Source organism: Anas platyrhynchos, chromosome Z, assembly GCF_047663525.1.
Source record: "Anas platyrhynchos isolate ZD024472 breed Pekin duck chromosome Z, IASCAAS_PekinDuck_T2T, whole genome shotgun sequence".
NCBI lineage: Eukaryota > Metazoa > Chordata > Aves > Anseriformes > Anatidae > Anas > Anas platyrhynchos.
In genome coordinates this window covers 72,738,332-72,762,712 of record NC_092621.1, presented here as the reverse complement: position 1 = coordinate 72,762,712, position 24,381 = coordinate 72,738,332, and the positions used below count along the sequence as shown (strand labels likewise).

At 38.1% G+C, this 24,381-nt stretch overlaps 1 protein-coding gene and 2 long non-coding RNA genes across 4 annotated transcripts in view; 1 reads left to right on the top strand and 2 right to left on the bottom strand.

Moving 5' to 3' along the window:
• Window positions 1-15,206, top strand: part of LOC140000676 (uncharacterized) — a 26,517-nt gene extending 11,311 nt beyond the window's left edge. Inside the window, exons 2-3 of the long non-coding RNA XR_011805800.1 lie at window positions 13,520-13,667; window positions 14,890-15,206. This is a non-coding gene — a long non-coding RNA (uncharacterized lncRNA). The remainder of the gene's footprint in view (window positions 1-13,519; window positions 13,668-14,889) is intronic.
• Window positions 8,159-24,381, bottom strand: CAAP1 (caspase activity and apoptosis inhibitor 1). Of its 2 annotated transcripts, none has more exons than XM_027446470.3 (6): window positions 24,148-24,381; window positions 22,802-23,002; window positions 21,198-21,282; window positions 20,217-20,292; window positions 13,854-13,927; window positions 8,159-9,254 (listed from the first exon to the last, which is right to left on the bottom strand). In XM_027446470.3, exons 1-6 carry the CDS (start codon window positions 24,277-24,279, stop codon window positions 8,911-8,913), a joined length of 912 nt encoding a protein of 303 aa, XP_027302271.1. In that variant the 5' UTR covers window positions 24,280-24,381; the 3' UTR covers window positions 8,159-8,910. The 2 variants fall into 2 exon arrangements, with proteins under 2 accessions (XP_027302271.1, XP_038026669.1); XM_038170741.2 differs by having other exon boundaries at window positions 22,802-23,045; window positions 24,148-24,285.
• Window positions 23,547-24,139, bottom strand: LOC119714455 (uncharacterized). Its single transcript, XR_005261685.1, has 2 exons — window positions 23,838-24,139; window positions 23,547-23,740 (listed from the first exon to the last, which is right to left on the bottom strand). It is a non-coding gene; the product is annotated as an uncharacterized lncRNA (long non-coding RNA).

Genomic DNA, 24,381 nt, shown 5'->3' with positions numbered 1-24,381 from the left:
ATAAGTGGTTATAAGTTTGACAGAAAAGAATTTTAGTGAGAACTTGGTCTGTATTCATCCTGTTCTTGAATGATGAGTGCTAAGTAGAAGCCTACTAAAATCATGATTCAGTGTTAACAATCTTTTTTTCTAAAAAAGTAAAAGAACCTTGCCTATCAGCAGTGTTTTCTTCCTATAAAGCACACTGAATCATGGTGAGATGCATTTTTGATAACTGACTCTGCAGGGATTTTTTATTTATTTATTTATTTATTTTTGGTAAGCCAAGAGGAAGCTCACGTTTTAATTGCTACATTTTTATTTATATTAATTCCATGCGTTTAAAAGGTTGCTCTGGCTGGAGTAGAAAGAAGGTTATTACACTATCAAGCATTTCTCCTGTAGGCTGACAAAAAGAAGCTGTCTCTTAACCTGATGGCAATGAAAGACAGCGAATGAATCATTGCTTGAGGAAACCAATTTATTTAGTCACTCTGTGTCACTGTTATTTATTACTTGTCAGCACATGCTGTTAGTTCAATTAAATATAAAAACCTGAAGTTCTCTTCCAGTCCTTCCCCCACCCCAATTTTTAAAAACACACAACAAACAAGAAAAATGACATGAATCTTTAGTGCTAAAGCAGAACCCTTTGGGTTTATTGTGCTTCTCTTGTTTTAATTAAGCTTTGTTTATTAAACTTCTGCAGCTAAAGTATGGGGATTATTAATCTTTTTCAGTAGCTAAAGATAAAAGTTAGCAGAGAGAGGACGTTGTAAAAATACAGTTTAGAGTTCCCTACTGAGATATACATAAAAAATGAAATGAAGTAGTGAGACAAAGTGTTGATTACAACATTTTGTCAATAAAAATAAAGGTAGCTGCAAACAGTAATCATTTTCTATCTTTTGCATATAAAGGAATAAGGAATGAAAACTCCTAATTTGTATATGTGGGCATATACATGTATAATATATAGTAATTAATAAGTTAAATATATATACATATATATGTATGTATGTATATATATTCAGCCCAGAATGCCAGCTGTTTCAGACTTACCTAAAAGCCAACAGTATCCTGGGCTGCATCAGAAGCAGTATGGCCGAGTATGGTCGAGGGAGGTGATTCCCCCTGACTGCTCTGCTCTCATGAGAGTGCTGCATTCAGCTCTGGGACCCCCAGCACAAGACATGTATGTTTTAGAATGAGTTCAGAGAAGGGCCACAAGAATGGATCAAGGGGCTGAGCACCTCTCCTACGAAGACAGGCTGAGGGAGTTGTGGTTGTTTAGACTAAAGAAGAGAAGAGCAGATTCTGAGGAGACCTCAGTGTGGTCTTCCAGTCCCTAAAAGGGGCCTGCAAGAAAGATGGGAAGGAAGGGACTCTTTGTCAGGGAATGTAGTGATAGGACAAGGAGTAATGGTTTTAAACTACAAAAGGGCAGGTTTGGATTAGACATTAGGAATAAATTCTTTACTCTGAGGGTCATAAAGCACTGAAACAGGTTGCCCAGAGAAGCTGTGGATGCCCCATCCCTGGAATTCTTTAATGCCAGGCTGGACGGGTCTTTGAGCAACCTGGTCTACTGGGAGGTGTCCCTGCCCATGGCAGAGGGTTAGAATTAGATGATCTTTAAAAGTCCCCTCCAACCCAAACCATTCTGTGATTCTATAACTAGTGGCCCAATAGCTGTTCTCCTCCTCTGTTTTTTATAGCTTGCCTTCCTGATATGACTTTCAATATTAGTTTAGGCATATGGCAATGAAGTCACATATTTTCACATAGGTCCACTAAAAAGCATTTCAACTATTATCATTTTTGACATGCTATACTGTCATGAAATAACAAAAATCTTAGCAAATTTCATTTCTTAGTACATGTGCAGCCAGTGTTTTTATTAAGCATCCCAACACGGCAAGGATTAAAAGAACAGGTTTCACCACACTAGAATGATCTGAGCCTGTGGACGGAAATGGACACATGCACAGCTTCACTATTTTTGCTACAGGACCAAGGTTCACCAAATGGAGATTAAGTCCATTATCTACCAACTTCTGTAAAAGTTTATTTTGCAAAATGAACATCATGCCAATACATATATAAAGGCATACCCTTAAACATTGAAAACACAGAATTGCTGCAATGCTTACTAAACTTCTCCTGCAAAGCAGATACAACCACTGCATTCCTGAAAGGCACGTGCAGATTAGGTTAGTTAATGAAACAACTGATTAAGCTCTTGTATTGTGTTACCAGACGCCAATATTTAGCAAGACTAATTTGAATGGCCTAAATACCTTTTTCTAAATGGCCTAAATACCTCATTTTAAATGGGCTAAAGGTGGGAAAGGTATTACCTGTCTTTATAATGCCGAGTGGCCCATTCTGTTCATTTTCCAATACTACATCCTCTCTAGTTTCAGTATCTGTGTACACCAACATCCTGATGAGGTCTGGCAAATAAATTGGAGAAGATATTTAATCAAACAACCAGTCTTAATTGTGGTTGGGCAATAAAGCAGGCAGCTTCCTAAAAATATAGTTTAAGGAGTGCCTGTATTTGTAAGAGAGTAATCTCACTACACTGCAGTGATGCAGAAACTGGTGCAGAAACAGTGGGACATGCAGTATGTAGAAATTCCCCTTTACGGAAGAGAAAATGCTAATGTCACTAAATGTTGACAAAGAGCAACCTACCTGTTCCCACTTCCACCAAACTGCGTTGTTTGTCCTTACTCTCAAGTGCCACTTTAGGTCTGAAGTAACCAGGATTCACTCGTCTCAAGTCAGGACAAGTACACCTCTTCATCCTTAAATTTCAACATCTCATCTAAATATACACGTTACAAAATGTCCTTGCTCCTACCTTATATTTGTCTAAATTGCAAGTCATTCCCCTTTACTATTCTGTTCCCATCCCTTTTTATGCAGGGAAAAAATGTGCTTAGAAGTTGTTTATACAACTCTGGTTGTGCTCTTGGTATATCGCTCTCTGAAACTGACATTGTTAAAGCAATACAGCCCCCTAGCATGGACACGATTATAAAGTTTTACTTCCATACCATTATGAGATGCTAGCTTTGTGCAGACTACATATGGTACCAATTACAATGCCTCTACTTAAAAAACATATCAATTATCAGTAGCACATAGATGGGAAATTTAATAACTAAAGTAGTTTTATTTTGGAGCAGTTTAATTAGCATTTTTTGGGTGAAGATCTGTATCACCTCCACAAGACAGAATTTAATTGCAGATTTTAATTCTGATGCCTCAGATTTCAAGTGGAAGATGCTGGGCTGGTTATCACATTTCTGTCATTCAATCAGCACCGTTTTCAGCAGTTGTATTTTCACCTAAGTACAGCACTGTTAACCCCCAAATCCCAAATCTGTATTTAATAAAAGCTTTCTAGCAGCAGGGCCCATTACGCAGCCCCTACTCTCCTTCCACTTTCAAGCCACTCGTTCCCAAGTGTCAACATAGCAAATTGTATTAGCATGCTGATCCAGGCGGGGAGGAGCAAAAACCACAGGATATCCTGGTTCGAGCAGCTTTCCGTGTACCCATGCCAACACTAGTGTCATGTAGTGGTGTGGAAGTGAGTAGACACAAGGAGACAGCCACAGAGAAGCAACTGAAATGCCTTCCTACCCACCTCATAAGCATTCATTCTTCACTAATATTCACTGTCTTTCCCAATATTCTATTTCAGCCTGTCTTATAGGAAGAAAATATATTCTCTCAAAGCTTTAATATTTTTTGACTAAACTAACTTTTCTGTTAATGTCTCTCATCCTCTGTTCCTTTGATGACCTTTGAAGTCTGCAGTTGTTCCACTGCCAGTAGATGTTTCCAAAGCAGACATGCAGAACTGCACACAGTATTCCAGGGAAATAAAGGTGGAATTTTGTAAATAAAATTAGGTGGAGTGGAGTGAGAAAATGGAAGGTGGGAAGATCACAGATTCAACACTTCACTGTCACAATTCAAGTGCAACTTTCAGAACCATGAGAGACAAAAGAAAAAAATTCATCTTTGAACCTGACAATGAAGACAGATCTCATGAAAAATGACATTTTTTTCCCACACGTTTAAGAAAGCAATGGTGTACTGTATGAGCACACATTTTTTAACAGAGATTACTTGTGCTCCACAATTTAACAATAGCGCAGTATTTACAGCTATGGTTTTGAGTCTTTCCCTCTCTAACTAGAGTCAGTGTGATTAACTGGTATATGGCTAAAACATTTTACAAGCTTCAGATTTTTCTTAATCTTTTATCTATCCTGTTTGCATATTTTAATATTAATGACAAGAAAGGACCATAAAACATGAGACAACAACAACAAAAAAAAAACCTGCAGCATTTTAACTTTTAAATTTTGTTGTACAGAAGGTATGCTTTTTTTTCTCTCCACAGATTGCAGATTGACTTAGCAATAAACATAAAGCTTTGTATTACTGAGAATAAATTGCAGGACTTCATAATCAGCTTTTAATCTGGTGCTTTTGTTCCCAAAGTTGCGTTGTTCTTTATGTCACTGCATGAATTAACCACCTCATCTCCCTTCCTTATTAAAGAATCTATTTCACAATTCCTCTTTAACTACCTTCTGTGAAAAGGGCATGTCTACCTACTTCAATGATCCCATAAAGCTAAATCACTGCTTATAAATTTAAGATGGGCACGTAAAATGCCATATAACTTATTACTTATTCACATGCACAAAGCCTTTCTTCATTTAGTGCTCTACAGAAAACCCTTGATTTGCTGTATCCATAGATGAAAACGAAGTAATTTAGTTAAGACAACCAGTTTTGTTGACTAACATTAAAAACTAATAGCAATAACCAAGCAAAGACATATGGATCTTTGTAGATTGGCATGTGCAAGGATTCAGCATGCAGAGATGTGTTGTCACGTTAGAGGGTTCTTAGGTGGTGACTGCTTTTTCTAAAAACGTCCTCCCACAAACATAGACACTGATGCAGAGGAGTGTTTTCCAGCTACCCAGCTCGGTGAGATTCATAGTGCAGTTATGTACTATTCATGTTTAATATGACATTTCAACAGCACCAAGTTAGAACAGAAATATCTTAAATCATCCACACGGATGATTTGATATCTGATGTGCTACCCTTTTATCTGCTTAGAAGCAATTTGAACTCAGCGATCAAATCTTTCATTCACCATCATTAATAATTATAACCATTTTAAACAGCAAAGAAAATATTTTATGGCATATAATTTTAAAAATATCTATAATGCACGGCTCCAAGTAACAGGCAAAATATTTTTCTGAGGGAGCAAATACTGTCATGAAAAGAGTTAAAAACAGTGCTAATTTTTTTTTCCTCAAGAAATGCCTATGATTTGTCTCTCAAAAGTGGCATCTTCAAGTCTAATTATTATTCTCAGTGACATCACCACAAAAGTAACATCAAAACCTGTTAACAGGAATAATAGATACTTTCGGTTTTCTTGGGAGTCATGTGTTTTTATTTACCTAATACAATCAGCCCTCCTCCTCCAAAACACACAGTGCTTCGTCTATTAGGACAGCCAAAAATAATTAGAATATATTTATATTTGAGGCCAGAATATAATATAATATAATATAAAGGATTTTTCTGCTTATGCTGACCAATATCCGGTATATATTTGGCCAATTGATTGATCAAAATCCAGTAAAATTAATATTTCATTAATAACTAATGACTACATTTTACATACAAACTGTCTCTTCCTCCAAGTGAAGTAGATTTACTTTCAAAGGAAAAAGAATCAGATATTTAGAAGCAAAAAAAAACAGCAGTGTAAGATGTGTTTTAAATATACCGTTGTTTTTTTTAATTGTGCACTGATGTTTGCTGTGTACATAATTAGTGCAGAAACCCATATAACTTAGTTGATCTGTTTTTAATCTAAGCAACAATAGTACAATATCCTAAAAATTAATTAGCACTTGTGCAATCAATCACATGAAGTCTGTCTGAATATATACACACACATAATTTGTAAACAGCTTAATTTAATTTTCTTGGAATCCTTCTCTTTTAATTTCAAATTTAACTGAGCTGTAATTACACACCTCCATTATGTGCATGGCAAACCTGTTTCATCTTTGTCATACTACATATTAAAAAATTTAGCATATGCAATTTCTTGATAGAGATTACATGTTGAAATAACAACCTTTGACAGTTCAACACACTACAAAGGGATCTTTTAAAAGATACCCTGAAAAAAAAAGGCATGAAAATGAAGCTCAATTCAGAAACAGTCACCTCCAACAACTAGCCAGGAAACCTGTGTTCTAATTTATCATTACTTAAAATTACAGCAGTACTTCCTCGCTTCCAAACAACCGCAAATGGATCATTCTGCAGCATCACTGTATGAAAGCCATACATTTGACCGCCTCAGCCCTTCTGGTGATGTGTGAAACTGAGTTCAACTTAAAGTTGATCTACATTTCGCCTTCAAAAGAATTCTGCATGAAGTAAGCTTTAGCTGTTCAGTGATTGCCAGAAGTACATTGGAGCCACAGGAGTTTGCAGTCAGCAAGGAATCAACTCTGCAGGTGAAAGGGTAAATTACTGATGAAACCATAGGTGTTAAAGAGTTCCAGTAGAAAAGGAAGGAAAGATACAAGTCTATAAGCATTTGTTCTGTCAATCAACCGTATTGTCCATTTTTCTTCAATATTAAAAATTAATTTTTGTTTATTCATATAGCTTGTGATTTTATAAGCCTCATCAATACAATGGCAGGTTGCAGAACTGGCAAATGAACCTTGAAATGAAAGAAGAGAGGCTAAAAATAAGTATCAAGTTTTGCTACTGATTGACATGTATAGGGTTGTATAGGGCAACTAGGATGCGAATGTCCTTGCAGGTGAGATTTCTCAGTTTCCACAGGAGGCAAAGGGAGGAATTCAGTGCCTTAAGGACAGGGGTTATCTATATACAGCAGCAGTAAAACTTCTTGCCACAGTCTATGTGGCAGTTCTATAAGCCTGTGTCTTTACAGTCAAAGAAGACAGCACACAGTCTTCCCAACTATCTTTCTCCCATTATCTGCTTTAGTTTCTCTCCTCAAATAAATCACAGGTTTCCCAAACAGCTAGATGACATCTACTGAAGACAACACGTATTCCGAGGCAGTTATCTGTTGAACTGGATGTATACATATTTATTTATTTATTTTTTCTAATTTGTGTCTTCTGATTTCTAAAAAATAATAGAAAAATGTTGCTGTGGATAAGTGATTACAGTCAGGTATAATTTACTCAGGTTACTGCCATCGTTTACTGAATGCAACCATACTTCTCTCAGCTGTATTTAATGAGAGGTTTAGTTCATAACCAAATTTATGCTGCATTATGTTACTACCATTTTACTCTTTATACTGTTGATGCTAGAAAAAATCAATTGTACTTTAAGAGATCTGTAAGAAACTTGCTACTAAAGACAGTGTACTTGACCATCAACAAAACTGAGAAAAAAGTGGAAAAGGGGGAAAGGAAAGGGGAAAAGGCAAAAGTGAAAGGGGGGAGGGAGAAAAGGAAAAGAATTATAAACCTTGTGGGTTAGTTAAGAATGTACTCATTATGACAACCTCTGCTGTAATAATAATCTCCACAAATTACTCTTAAATATCTATGGCACTATTACAAATTATCTACTTTGCTTTCCAAGTTACAATCAAAGGAAAATCACGTATTACAACATCATTTTACTTACCAAGGACCACAATCACAAACCTCATACTGTAATAAAAATGATTTATATGTAAACACACACATTTAAATAAGAATTTTATGAGCAGCCAAGTAGGAAAATAGCACTACTCAACAGAACTAGAATTTTTGTAATTATTTCAGGAAATGATAGAAGGAAAAGTTTTCGTTCTATAATACAAATTATTTAAAAATAAATACCTTCAAAATGAAAAAATGTAGAGTTATGATTTTGAAACTGTATATAAAATTATACATAAGTGCCTTTTCTAACAAGCATTTACTCTGCAATTATGTAGATAATACTATTTACAGGGGACATGAAATGAAAAACAATTAAATACTAAACATTTAGGGACTTCTAAATAATCCAATCTACCACATTGTACTAAATATTATACCAAATATTCAATAAAAAAAAAAAAGCTTCATAACCAAGAAAAAACTCCATTTTCTTTATTTCAGTTGTGACACAGAAGACAAACAGTGGAGGAGAGTAACAATTAGACAACCAGCAGTATAAAAACACTGGTATTTGTCACTTTCAGGCACTTTCTCAGAAAATATGTTTAACTGTTTATTTAATAATAATAAAAAAAAAACAAATTAGCTTTTTCAAAATTAACCATGCTTTTAACTTTCTCAAAATGAATCATCGTTCAACTTAACTAGAACATTTACATTACTGTGAGCTGGGCCTCAAGGAGAAATAAGCATCTGAGAGCACCTTGCAGAATGCTGAAGGCTGTCACACCACAAAAAACTCTTCAAAATGGCATTTTAAAAGAAGCGTATATAAATCACGTTTCTCAAGTAGTTCAGAAGTTGCTAATAAATAAAATAACTGGTTAATTTCTAACCATGGGGTCATAACGAGTTTGATTTTTCTAACCTGTCCTGAAGGCACCAGGTTCACAGCATAGCTCTGTACATTGTACCTCCTCGAGGAGATAATGCAGCAAAGACACTGCTCAGTGCAGCATCAAACCAGCCCATCTGTGCCAGCGATGGAAGCAGCACACCAAAGGCAATGAAAACTACGATCAATGCCTTAAGCCACAGGTTGGGATACACGGTAAGAGTCTGAATGAGGAATGTCATACCCAACCCAAATATACCTTAGCGCTGAAGAGAAAAGATACAATGTTCTTCAAAACATACTGAAGCTTTAATCTGAACAACCTCAGGGTTGTTTTTTTACATCACCAGCTTTCATCAGAGCCTTAATAGCTCTGGCCCTCATCTCGAGCTCCAGGAGCTCCAGCTGCTGTGCTGATGGCTGAACATCTTCCGAGGGAGGAACAGCTACGCTTTCCGTTTTGGACTCCTTTGTGCTAGATTCTGCCAGCCCCAGTATCTCATTCACACTTTTCTCAATGTCCTTCTGAAGGTCATCTATCTGACCGGCTCCACTTCTGCTGGTGTTTTCTTGCACATCTGAGCTGTCCTCTTCATTGCACGGACCTTCTATATCACTATCATATGCATCTGCATTTATGCTGAGGACATCGCTATCTTCTCCTTTGCCTGTAACACAAATGTAACAATCATATAATGACCTAACAGAACAATTTTTCTCTCAACTTACAAAATCACTTCTGCTTAAAGCACTTCTCTGTAGATTAAGGGTGGCAAAAAGATCTGTGAATTTGAGACAACTAATTCCTCCTCTTTTTCTTCTCCATCTTTTAAGGCTGATCTAATTTAGACAAGTGTTAATGCATTTTTATGCCAATTTAGAAGAACATACAGTATTGCAAAGCTGTAGTACCAGGAAAATTTATTCCATCATATGGAGTTACATGATCTATTTTCCCCAATTAAAAAGCCATAAGGTTTTATATCACAAGGAAGTTTCTGCAGCGCAGAATTGGTTATTGTTATCTTTAAAGTAAGCTTAGTTTTCAAAATGCAATTTTAAAAACACTTTAAAACTATTTTACTTATTTTAAAAGAAATGAGACACTATGTCAAGCAGAATACTGAAGACTAATAGAAAATCCTATTACAACGTAACTACTCAGAATATATCATACAACTATTTCAGACATATTTAACTCACGTCAGTAAAAATGGAAAGTTACAGTATTGGCTTTTAACACTGGCAAAAAGTTGGGAGTTTACTAAGAAGAGCAATTACATGAGGCAGTGCTGTAAGATAAAAGCCAAACTCTGTCAGAGCTCAAGTAACTGATCTTACAATTTGGCTATAGAGAGACTACTGCTTGTGACACCTTGGCCTCAAAAATTATTAGTGCATGGCCAACCTTTGTATCTTTCGACACTTACCATTCATTGCTTCAAATAAAGAATTTATAACCAAATGATGATAAAGTTACTGCCTTTAAAGGCTTTATAATTGCACCACTGTCCAGAAGTACAGCTGCGTTCCTTGTTAATTAATATTGAAGGCTTACAGTTAAAGACCTGTATTTTTGAAATAAGCATAATTTTGTATCATAAATATTTGAAGAAAGTTTGCATTCCTGTGTAAGCTACTGTAAGCGATAATAATCCTCTATATAGAAAAAATATTTAATAAACATCAAGACAGTACTGCAACCATGTTTGTTTGTTGTTTTTTTTTTTCTTTTTTCTTTTAAACACACCGTGAAGGTTGTCAAACACTGGCACAGATTGTCCAGAAAGGCAGTGGAGTCTCCATCCTTGGAGACACTCAAGACGCAGCTGTGTAGGATCCTTAGCAGCCTGCTCTTGCTGACCCTGCTCAAGTATGGGGATTAACTATGACTTAGGATAACATTTAAGTCCCTGTTCTGGAATACTGCACATTACCCTGCCGGAGAATTCACTCCTGATTCAGGGTGTTGCAGCATCATCAGCCATGACCCTCCAGCACTTCATAACACTGTTTACAGTACACAACTGCAAAAACTGCCCACCATGCTTCAGAATACATCAGACGTGGGAAATACACAGCTAATGTATGCAGCATCTCCAATATCCTCATCAAAACTGTTAAGAAAGTATCCGGCTCAGGAAAATGCAGGATTAGCCACATAAATAAAGTTTACATAGAATTTTTGGTCTTCAATTTCTGTAAAATAAATTACAATTCACAAGCCTAAAGCACAAATGATTCCAAAGCTATATAAAATCCTCACAGCGGTGTGTAAAAAATACTCATATGAGATGTGCATACCAGAGCCTTCTTCAATCTTAAGTGTTTTTGCCATGTTTCTACTGTAACAGTAGCTTCAAGGTTAGTATTTCAATTTCAGATGCAGTCTGACCCATTTCTTATACTAAAAAATCAACTTTGTACACTATCTTCTCAACTCTGCCCTGCAAGATACAAAATACGTGAAAGATCAGAAGTAATGAGAATCAACAGGATAAGGAAATGGAAATACATGTACTTCTGTCTTGCATCAGTCAGTATTTACCTAACATGCTGCTCAACTGGACAGCATTTCCATGGATCAAAAACCAGGCACATCAATGGGTCCCAACTCAACACGTGAAAGTTACCTCCTGAATATGTTCATATTACCTAACTCACTGCCAAAGGTAAACTGACTTTGTACCAGGCCTGGCTGGACAGGTGTCCATTTTCTTCACAGATGCCCCTACGGTGCTATGTTTTGAATTTGATATCAAAAGTGTGTTGATAACACACCATTGTCTTGACTACTGCTGAAAGTGCTTGCCAAGCCTTGAGGCTTTCTCTGCTTCTCACTCTGACCCCATAACAAGTAGGTTAAGAATACGCAGGAGGTTGGGAGATAAATAGAGCCAAGGCAGCTGACCCAAACTGACCAAAGGGATACCCCATATTATATGACATCACGCTCAGCAATAAAAGTTAGAGAAAAGAAAGAGGAAGGGGTGATCTGCACGGTTATAGCATTTGTGTTCCGTAGCTGTTATGTATGCTGAGGCTCTGCTTTCTAGGACATGGCTAAAAATTTGTCTGTCAATGGGAAGTAGTGAATAAATTCCTCATTTTGCATTCCTTGTGCATGCAGCTTTCCTTTACATATTACAATGTCTTTATCTTGACCCAAGAGTTTTTCTTGCTTTTGCTCTTCCAATTCTCTCCCCTGTGCCACTGGGGGAGGAGTAATTGAGCTGCTCTGCGGTGTTTAGCTGATAGCTGCGGTCAACCCATCGCAAAACTCTGTGTGGTACTGGTAAGATATTAAACAAACAAGTCATTTAAAGCAGCCTTGGGTTCCATTCAGAATTCAGGCCTGCCAAAACTGCATAATATACAGTATTCATACATGTCTATTTGCCTACAAATGTTGTTTAATTAGCTGGTGGGCTTCATTTCCCTTCTTTTTCACTTTTAATTTTACCCAGTAATAAAGCTCTTGCTTGGCATTTCTCATTACCTTTTTCATTTTGATAACTTACTTTTTCCTTCAGCTACATTTGTGAAATTCACTCTATCATGCTTTATTCTTTTTTTTTTTTAACCCCTTTTGTTTAACCCCTCAATCTGTTTTTTCCCCCTTTTGTTTAACCCCTCAATCTGTTTTTTCCCACAGCATCATAAGCTGCAGAAGAAGGATTCGACTTACATTTTATCATTTATATTGATATTCTCATAAACTCTTTAAAGGTAGCACCTTCAGTGAAGCCACTGTTATAGCCCTAAGCCATCATGATACTCTGGTTGATAAAGTCATAAAAAACAACAGTGAAAGAATCACCAGGAACAGTCATTAATTCCCTTTGATAATACAAAAGTGGAAGAGATCTGCAGAAATCTGTCAGGTCTAAGGCTGCTCTATATAGTACACCAGGCAACACTTACAGCATTTCTCACAAGTCACAGCAATCTGCTCCTAAAAGTTATTACGTTATTATAATTCCCTTCTCCGTTTAATTCCCCTCACTAATTAATTCTTAAAAAAACACCCTTCACACAGTTCTTACAGGGGAGATATCTTTAAAGAGAGCATTCTGAATTGTAAAATAGGAGTTGCAGGAACCACATAATACTAGATCTTCACAGAAGAGAAATATAGCTTATAATAATTTGCAACATTCTCTGATTGGAAAAGCTATTTCTGATGTTACTAAATAGATATAGTCCAAATTAAAATAGATTGAGACAGAAACGCCTACAATTTGGTGCTTCATCTACAAAATAATACTGGCAGTCTTTATATGGTGTTGTTTTAATGATTGGAATAAAACAAATACTGCTGCTGGTTAAAGAAACAGTTTCCTTACACAACAGTTACTCAAATGAGTACCACTAACTTGCCTACTTTTATATTTTCTATTCTTCCAATATTGTAGTACCTGAATGTCTCACCCACTGCACTTTGCATTTAAAAAGAAAAAACACACAAGACAAAACTTTCCCTCTTACAGATCCAAAGAGTTGAGTACTTCTACTCTGCTTTTACACTACAAAACGCACCAGTCATCAGGAGTAGTGGGTGTTAAGCACCATTCCTAGAGACCTCAGCTCTGCACAATCAAAACAACCTATCACGTATCCAGACTGAATACAATGATTAAATTACAAGCAGTTCTTTGGCAAACAGTTATTACAGTGGATTTCCATGAATGTCAAAACAGAGTACTCTTAAGATCATTTCAACACAAAGTAAAACTGAATCTCAGAGCATTCAGCAAACAGCAATGGCAGTACTAGCAATCACCTACAGATCAAGATACTGAAAGAACTGAAGTTCCTCTTCAGCTGATAAACTAGAAGAGAAAAGCCAAATGAACCTTGCAAGATCATTCAGTCATGTTCTGGAAGCTAAATTACCAAACTCTGAAGAGCTATTGTTTGCTTCTACCCACAGAAACCTCCAGACTTAAAGTGCTGAGAAGCCAAATTTTCTACAATGTCTTCTTCAGTGTTCCTTTCTACTTTCATGGAATTGGGCCCAAGGGAGAGGTTGAAACTGTTCATCAAGTGATTTCTCTGAGGATGCATCTCTGTGATTGCAGGTACAGCTCATGAGTTAGTAGTTATTTTGAACTAGTCACTGTCCAACATCATTCTAGTGGGAAGTGTCCTTGCTCGTGGCAAGGGGGTCAAAATTGGATGATCTTTAAGGTCCTTTCCAACCCAAACCATTCAAACCATGTTTCTATGATTAAGAGAGAAAAGTTTCATCTTTCTCCACTACATACCTTGTTTTGATTCCTGACCTTCCAGTTTGTTGTCGTCTCTTAAGGAAGAAGTAGAGTCTATACTGTTGTCCTGCCTGGAAACAAATGACACCACATCTTAATCTACGTCTTTTACAACTTAAGAGGATTTTTCAAAGAAACATTAACTAAAAAGAAATTATGTGGTGGTAGGGCAATAGGAATGTGCTATCTCTAAGCATTTGAGAATGAACTTTTCTTTGCTTTCCCTAGTAACCTGCAAGAATGAAGTAATTCTTTCAATACATCCCTTAGAATACCAATCTTCACTGATAGGCTCTCTCTAGAAGCTTGTCTCTAAAGCTCAGAATAAATGGTCACAGAGTTAAATATTTTGAAAAACTACTGTTTCAGCTGCACTCAAATACTCTTTCCTTTTGAAATTAAGAAGCTATTTTCATGAAGTTATTGTCACCCTACCACCACCCACCTTTTCTACATCACAATCTCATGTTTTCACTATGGGCTGCTTTTTAAAAGGAAATGCAACTTAACCTTTAAGTTGTATTCAATATCCATGTTTATTTCTTCAATTTAAAGATTTCTACCCTTGACCTGTAAGGTTTCACCTGCTTTACACCTGGGATAAGGAAAAGGTACTTCTGTGAAATGTTCATGTCCTTCACACATTTTGTACACACTACTTGGACAAATCATGAAAATACTGTGAAATATACAGGGCAAATAAAGGACAGCCCTCAGAGAAGTACCTAGACGCAGAGAATAACTTCAATTACCATGTCTAGCAAGCATTTTGACAGTAGTATTGCCAATTTCCTACCCAGAACGTCATTGTGGCATTGATTTCTTACAAGTTAACATGCAACCACCCTGCCCGTTGGAGCTAAACAGCACTATAAAAACGATAGCAAGATTCTGGTATCACGGATTTAAATGTAATGATTTTAACAACTTGTTTGTCAGTAATGGCCTGAAGGCCTTTTCTGTAATTGAATACAGATCTGTTTTGTCCAGACTCTCAAGGATGTTTGGTGTGTGCTTTTTTTTTTTTTTCCAGGTGTCCAACAACCATGTCGGGAGGGAGAACACCATTATACTTCTTGACGACTTGGTCTGAGAGACGGAGTTATTTTGATGGCTATTTCCTTTCCTATGGTAGTAGACGTTACAAATCAACTGACCATGTTTCTCCCATGTTTGCACCCAATGCAATATAAATGTGTATGGAATAGTGCAATAATTAAGGAGAACATGCCCACAGAAAAGAGGTACACAACACATGAAGAAATATTTTAAGTGTTCTTCACTTTAAGTAATGAACCCCCAAAATAAATTTACTGCTCAATATTATTTTAATAAAATATTAATAGATTATTTACTGCGATGCATTTTTCTCAAAACATCTCAGTAGTACGTATCCTTAAAATTTGCTTTCCTGCTTAGTCAACTCAGGAAGTATTTTCCCAATTCTTTCATTTCTGATAGACTTTCCATTCCCAGGCAGAACTGAATGCAAACTACATGTTCAAATAGGTATGCTGAACATGAAGTTGTATATACTCGCTAACCCCTTCACAAAATCATTTAAACTTTGCCTCCTCACAAATAGTTGCTCATTTATTTTCTATTTGAGTCATCAATCTTGTACCACAAAGGCCACAGGTGTTGCAAGATTGATTACAGCCCTCACATGCTAGATGTAAAATAAGCTGAGGAATTCTACAAATAAATTAGTTTTGCTCTATGTGACAGTTTAGACATGTTAAACAGAGTCTCAAACTTCTCAGTGTAACAACATGACATTGCCATTTATTAAGTGGAGCAGCAAAGGGTGGGCAGCAAGGAAAAGTTTTGCACACATAAAGTTAGAGATAACTGAGACCCATCACAATTACCAGTCCTGTGAGCCTGTGGAGTTTAGAGTGGGGGAAATCACAGAATGGTTTGGGTTGGAAGGGACCTGGAAGATCATCTAGCCCCAACCATTCCTGTCAGCACCCAGTGTCAGCTCCAGACTGAAGCTGGGAACCAAAGCTTGAATGGTGCTACGCTTTGAAGCAGTGTCACAGCTCCTGGGGAGTAACATTTCCCCTCCTACCTTCACTCTATTATTGGGAGGGGTTAGGCCAGACGTCAGCACAGACTACCAGTTAAACCTGCCCATGATGCTGTCACAGCACACCTTCCCAGAAATTTCGGGTTTTGTTCTCCTGTCACCTGCTGAGCCAAAGCTGAGGCTCATCGTACTCAGTTGTGTTCTCCTGTCTGTGCTTTTAAAGATCTGGGGAGGAGAAGGGTGTTATTAACCTGATCAGCACAGGGGGATCACCCTGCCCAAGTTGCTCTGAGGGCTGTCAAAGGAAAGCAGCAGCCTGTTTGCCAGGAGAGAAACTGACTAAGGGCAGTCAGCTAGAGAAGTCACCTTACAGACTAAAGGGAGTTACTGCCCACAGCAGCATGGGGCTCATTATGGTATGCTGGGGAAGAACATTTCAGGATTGTGTAAAACTTACTTGGGGATATGTTTAAGGGTGTGGTAATATGCAGGGCATTATCAGATGTTTAGAGGAAGGACCAAGGATGGTGAAAGGGACAGACTTAGGTAGATTGGTGAAGAACAAGCATAGGGAAAAAAGAGAGAAAATAAGACAAAATCAGTCAGATGAATATAAACAGGTTGCTGGTCAGCACACTTGTCTTGCAATGCCCTGCACCTGGTCACCAGTATGCCCTGCCTTCTTGTGGAACTCCACAGCTAACCATTCTTCCAAATGAGAGGTCTGTGTGTGCCTAAGAGCCAGCAGCTGCAGAGAGGACCACAGGTGACAGGGGCCTGCAATACTGTGCTGCCAGAAAACAGACAGCATGGAAAATGTGCACGCCTCCTCAGGTCAGTTCGGTGTCGTGCATCAGTGTGCAGCAAACCTCAGGCAAGTTTAGCTATTAAGTAGGATGAGATATCTGAGAGTCAGGTGCCAAAGAGACTGCAAGATTAGAGGCCAAATTCCAGAGACCAGGGTCTGCAAGTACTTGAATCAAAGGACAGTAGATCTGACAGTTCCCCAGCAGATCAAGAGTCAAGGAGTCACCTACTGGGGACAACACAGTTCTGGACCAGCTACTGGAAAGGTCTGTGTGTACACAAGGAGGTCAGAGCAAGCAGCTGGAGTGGGGCTGCAAACCTTGCAGACTTGAACACCTTAGTGACAGCAACTACAGAGACATGTTGGTCACAGACCAGCTACTGGCCAACACAATCAGGTTGCGATGCCCCCATAACACCTGCTTAACACCAACAGCAAAAGCTGCTTAGGCTCCTCACGCCCCATCCTCTCCCCCCACAAACACACATTCTTCATCCTTTTGAACTGAGCAGTCACCTCTGCACTGGACAGCAACATGTCTTTTTAGCAAAATTACTGTCTGATCTTGCACAAGAATTTTCAGGATGAAAGAAGACAAGTTTCACATCCTTGATACCACAAGGAGCTTTGAAGCCAAATTTCATCAGGTATTAAAATCACTCATTTGACAGAAAACTCATTGACTTCTATGGTTCAAAGAAATGGCTGTGAAGTTACATATACCCATTTCAAAAGCTACATAAAAAACTAATTCTGAATTGGAATTCACACATCAAAAATTGTTGTAAAGTTTCTTCATGCTGTCTTGACAGTATCACTGATTATAGTATAGATATTCTTATAAAGATTACCTGCTGTCAGAAAGAAATTATTGGATCCCCAAAGTACTTATACAGCACATTTTATATTTTGCTGTTGCTTTTCCAGAATTGGCTGGATTGGACTGTATTACTTGTGACCTGTCACCGTTTCGTAAGTAGGCTTTCTGCACCATCTTGTGGCCAAGTAGATGCAGTTCAATTCATGGTTCAATTTCATTCTCAGTTTGTTAATCTTACTTTGTTTATTTACAGGAAATATTTTTACAAATTATCTATACTGAGGCACGGATTTAAGAAAGGGCAGCACAAAATCATGTCACCAAATGATGGGAGCAGAAGATATGTTAATCTAAAAGTAAGGCATAGTATATAAATTTAAAATCCCTTTCTTTCATGCATATTAAATTTTCAAAGCAAAAAGTCATTTGTTCACATTATACATGTGAACATATCACTATAAATTGTAATAGTATGTCTCTTCTTTTAATACATGTTTTTCTTACTACTGCCAATAATTTACTTTCAGTCCTTCTATTAGAGGTTATTTAAATAGCCACCTAAGGGAACTTGAAAGACACAGTTTAAGCACCTAGTTATAGCTTATGAATAAGATGCCTACCTGGTTTTTCAGGACATTAATTAGCTAAATCCTTTCAATTAAATGTCTACCATTCAGTTGGAAAACTTGACATAAATCAATTCTCTTGTTTTAATGGTACTCCACTGCAGACTAACACAGATATATGAAAATTACTGTTAAACAATCCATACAGAGCTCACAAATGACCTAGCTCATCTATTATAGCAGCCTTTTCCAGTTTTGGCAAACATAGGCCCTGATACTGCTGTTTTTCTGCATGCTTATTTCAGAATTCATAGCATTTAACTCTGAAGAAGCTGGTGACAAAATAACAGAGCATTTTACGTGATGATGGAAACAGCTGAAGCTTTTTCAGAGCTGAACTTTTAGAAAAAAACTCAAGACTTTTGTTTTTGGTTAAAGAACATGTCTAAACTGTAGCTCTGAAACACTCTGAACTCACAGAATTGCCTTACAGAAATCTAGCAGCATTGAACCTCCCATACCTCTTTAAGATGTGAAATACTATATGCATTTGGCAATAGTAAACATCTTTTGAATTAGATCTTAAAAAAAAAAAAACATAAAATTCCTCCAGACAAAGTCCTGGGACATTTTTGATGGTTTCCTTAGTAAACACGGCTTTCTTCTAATTTAATTCACAAGTTCACTTGCAAAGCACCAATCATCATCAAAGGGATTCATTTATATAAAGAGTATTTTATATTGTTATTTTGTACTTTAAATAGCCAGCAGAGGGTAAAGATCAAAAGGCAAAATTAGTTTACATGAAGGTGCGTACTGACACCATTCACAGACCGTGCAAGAATGCAAAGGGGGAAATACGGTCACAAATGAGTTCCAAACGGAACCCAGGAAGAAAAAGTGTCACAGGGTATTAAACCTGTATCACATGAGAAAAACTGAAGCATCACTCGTCTTAGTATCTATCACTCCACTTTCTACAATATTTGTGTTTTCACAAACCTGGTATATGATGAGATGTGATCAAAGAAAATGACTTCATTCGATAATTTCATAATTTGTTCTGAGCCAAAGAAATAAGGTCTCTGTTGAATAAAATATACTGACCAGCACACAAAATTTGGATTACTATCGTTGTCTTTCCTACCTTTCCCTTTCTGTTTCATAAATCTAGATGAACTCACCAAATTAGCAGCTAACTGATACCTTAATCAGCCCAACACTCCTGTAAGGCCACTGTGTTTCAAAAGGCTTGTTAAGTTTATGCACGGAATCTGCAGGCCAGCTGCAGACAGGTCAGCAACCAAACCAGAAAAAGCTTTTGGCTTTCCTACATGCTTTTTGTTTGCTACAGACACATTTAGACCCAAAATTTGACACATTTTGGGTGATAACTATTAACATTCTTTTCCCCCTCAACTACTTCTGTAAAGACTGTCTTTATTAAAGGAGTGACTTAGTAATACACTACACAAAAGTTGTCTTTTTTAAAAACAAACAAACAAACAAGTATTTTAAGAAAAGGTTAAAAATGTTGGCCTTTGCAAAACTGACAGATGTCAGCCTAAGAATGAGCAGCTAGAAACCTCTGTACTTCAAACTCTAAACATTAATACAACATCCCCAGCAGGAAAGATGGGAACAGGCAAGCGTCAGCACTGCTTCAGCTGGGACAGGAATGGTGGACCAGAAACAAGGATGCAAGGAACACGATACATCTCAGCTAAACTCAAAACACTCTTTACAAAGGTCATGGATTTCACTGGGAGGGGTTTTGTTCAACCTGCTCTAGTTCAACTGAAGAGGATTAACCTAAATCACATTACCTCACTTTTGGCTGCAGGCAAGGATTGTGCATATGTTCAATTACCACAAATTAACTGATGGGCAATAATGCCAGTGTAAATTTCAGTGATGTGCTTATGAAACATCTGATGTTATCAAATAACTAGGCCATGTAACTGCAACGCTTCCTAGCAGTAACAGCTCATTGTCATTCTACCAAAAAAAACCAAACATATAATTAAGGATATAGCAGAGGTCTTTCAGTGCTACAGTTGATCAGTTCTCATAAAAAAATCCAGTATCATTCAATATTTTTAAATTAAGCTTTGAACTGTTTTCTTTTACTCACTGACTGACTGATTCACCTCCAGTCTTGTCTCCTCCATCTCCATCCTCGTCAGTATCAGAATCAGCTCCACTCTTGCCTAGATATACACAATTTCAAACATGCAAATTTAGGCATCTAGTACAATTAGTGCTACATAGTTAGCCTTATTTTTTAATGATTAACTCTACTGAGATCAGAAAAGGGTTTTCTCCCCAGTTCAAACAGATGTTCTAAAAATCAGACTTACACAGAATCAAAAAGATTATTCATGAGATGCCTGCTAGCCACACAGTTGCCATTTTTCAGTTACATTATATTATGGAAAAACAGAGGATAAATACTGCTACTGCAATATTATAGGCACTAAAAATAAAGCACAGGAGACAAGTAATAGAAGGTACTCTCTACCACTCAAGATTCAAATGGCTCCACTTAATTGAGGAGACAGCAGTTTGTTTACAAATGAATTCTATGGCCCTTAAATACCAAGTGGAAATTCAGTAAGATACTGATATGCTGGAATATCATATCCTTAATCAAAGTATATGTATTGTGTGTCTCAGCAGAGCAAAGGCATGCACTAAGAATCCTTTAGCTACACTGATTGTTCCAGTGCAATTGTTAATACAGTTGAACTGGTATTGCAGTACATCTGATTTCCCCTCCAGAGAACCAGGGGGCAACTTAATGCCAATTTAACTAAAGAAGTGGATTTCAAACAATGCTTCTAAATTTCTGCCTTTGTTTTTACCATCCATCAAGTCAAAAGCTTTGTTCTTAGTCTAAGTACTAGGGAAAGGAAGCTAGTACTACTATGACCTGAATGTATCCCTAATACCTTCAGAATTACTGGATGATTTCACCCAAGATTAAAAGATCAAGACCAGCATATATATACATATACGTGTCAGTACCTGGAAACACAGGCGCAGTTTAATGCAGACTACTTTTGTTTTCCTTATTCTCTCTGTGTACAGTGGTGCCTAAAAGTTGCATTCATACCTTCAAGTATCTTCAAAAGTTTTTTTTCAGATAACAGCTCCAACTGCTCCAAGCAAAGCCTTTTGATTTCATCCATGGAACAGTTCTAAGAAGACAGATAAGACAGACCACAAGCCACTAAGATTTCTGAGGACAGAAAAATTATGAAAGCTAAGTAGTTCTTCAGCCCTACTGAGAAACTCAGATTTCAAGTCCTTTCTCTATTCTGACATGCACTGATGCAACTACCAAAGAACATTAGGTAGGTGGGCCAACCACCAAAAATATTTGTTTGTTTGTTTTGGTATTGTTTTCAAAATTAAGCAATATACAGTATCAGTTACTTGAGCTTTGCCTGCGAGTTTTCACTGCTGTTGTGACACTGAGCTGTAGAAATAACAGACTGCAGGTGTAAAGCATAAAACAGTAAAACAACAGCAGCCCAGATCACTCCTAATTCTCCATCACTCAGGAGCAGGTGAATTACATAATTAAGTCTGCAAAGATCAAAGCCAATTGTTGAACCCAAGTTCATGAAACAAAGTAAACAAAAGTGTCAACAATGCACAAACAGGAATCATACATCATATTGCACGCCTTAAGCAAGAAACTGTAAGAAAGTTGTAATCTATGATCCACTTCTCATTTTTGATACATACCGCACACTGAATCCAGCTAGTTTCACATCTCTTGTACTTCCGGGTATGCCCTTGGTGAAACAGTGATAATTTCACACTCATAAATAAGCTATGCACACTTACATGTACCAACATTATTAAGTGTTGAGCATACTGTAATATACACCATCCTACTGCAGGTTTGGTTCTACACCACTAGACAACTGCCTTTCCAATTCAGTTATGCCTTTGCCTCTGGCCATTCTAGACCTCTTTTCTTCCTCCAGATATGAGAAACAGAAGAGACTGTAAGCAATTCAATAAGAGTTTAAAATGAGTAAGTCTCACCTTAGTTGAAACCGGTCTCACAGATTTAGATAAAATTTAAGACAGAAATTGAAAAACTACTAGTTAACAAACACTGCACAAACGGCATTTAAGCAGAAGCTTCTTCCCCCATATAGACCGTTCACCTATTTTCACCAAGTCCCACTGTTCTCAATACTCAAAAAGCGTATGTTCTAAGTCAGGAAAACTCTAGAGGCACTACTATTAAATTCCAGAGAAATAACAGCTTCCAGAAGCTGTTTATCACGAAGGGGCATTATGGCCTCATTTCAGACATTAACAACTTATAAAGAAATTTAGATAACACATAAATAGAAGTCAGACTTTTATTAACAAATCAGCAAACTTGTTACTGAACAACACTACTGAATTTACTCCATGCAATTAGAAACTCCTTTTACATTACGAATAAACAGTACAGATAGACAGTACAAAAATAATCAGCCTGCATTCAGCTGCAGCTGAGCTGTGGAAAATGGAGTAGGATGAAATAAGTGTATCAAATCTTAAGTGTCTCACTTTCAGAGACTTCACATAATCTTCGTTTAAGAAAAACACAGACAGTTTTTAAGATGGGAAGTCCACTAGACTTGAGAGATGTGATATGTTACGCAACCATTCAAGCTTGTGGACAGCATACAAGTAGCTGTATTTTATTACCTTTAAAATATCAGGCAGCATCTTCTGTAGTTTCTTCTCCCCAACGACACAGAAACACTGTTGAAGCATTTCTTTTTTGTCTGCGATGTAGAAACTAACTGGCTTGAGTGACACACTGAGATCTAATCCTCCTTCCTCTACATCACTGGGTTGTTCAGCTTCTTCCACGTTTTCTCCAGATGGCACACTGCATTTTTCTTCCTAAACATCAAGAAGGCAAGTAGAATTTTCATCTTCTAGTGAACTGCAAAAGAAGGAAACTTAACACCTCATCTGTGATAGCAGTAGTTTTTCCTTCATAATTGCAAGGGACATCTTAAAGTAGATTTCTGAATTTCCAAATACTGTTTTAGCTTACAGGGTAACTGCATCACAACAGTTATGTTTTTGGTTACTGAAATCATTTTTACACTAGGAAAAATTTTTAAACTTTCAAGAGACAAAAAGTATTTTTCAATACTAACTGGAAATTATCATCTTAAGGTATCTTGCTGCTGCTTCTAAACCAAAGCATGCTTTAAGGCAGAATAAATCAGTTTATCTGATTTCCTCAGCAATTTAACAACCAAGTCGATAATCTGCAACTACCTTGCTAAGACAGAAATTTGCACGATTCCATGTGGCAGTTTTCCGGGGAGAAAAAAAAAAAAAAAAAAGGAGTTTTGCATGAGAAAATATATCTTCCATATCAGAAAAAAAGACTGAACCATAAAAATCAGATATATTTTGAAGACACAGTCACTCACGATCGTGTGTCACGCAGTTATCTTCGTATTTGAGCACAACTGGCTAGGACACAGTGATTGTGATTTGGGTCACCTCTGAGCATGTGCCTCACATCACTTTGGACTGGGTCAGGCCAGGATGGAGAAAATTTTCCTCACGGCAGCTCACACGGTGCCACGCTTCAGATTTGTGGCTAACACGCCAGTGCTTCAGCTGTGGATGAGGAGCATTTGTGCAGCACCAAGGCCGCCTGTCTGCCCTGCTGCAATGAGCTGGGGGGCACAGCCCCAGGGTAGCCGTGGAGCATTACCTACAACACCACGCTCAGCAGCACGGAGGGCAGACAGGTGCCATGAGGGGGAAGCCACCCTTTTCGCTCAGGAGCTGGCTGGGGATCTGGACGCCCCTCGGAGGGGAGCGTCCCTTCGAGCGCTGTCACCGCACTGCCTGTTCCGCTTCCCTTCTCTCCTCCTCACCCGTTCAGCCGTTTTTACCTCAGCCCAGGACTCCTCCCCCGCTTTTTTTTTTCTTTTTTCTCTTCCTTCCCTCTCCCCTGTCCCACCGGGGCAGAGGTACCGCAGCGATCCTTCCCAACCCCTCCCCGCACGCCACCACCGCACCTCAGGGGCGCCGCGGGCAGACTCAGCGCTCCGGCGCTTCCTCTCGCCGCCCCCCGGCCCCGCGGCCCCCTCGGGGCAGCACGAACGGGAGCGGCGCCGCTTCTTCTCCTTCGACGACTTTCGGCCCGCCATCGCCACCGCCACAGGGCCGGGCAGGGCCGTGAGGGGCCGCGGCCCCGCCTGCTTCCCGCCGGGGGCGGCCGCCTCTTCCGGGCCGCCGAGACCGCCCCGGCA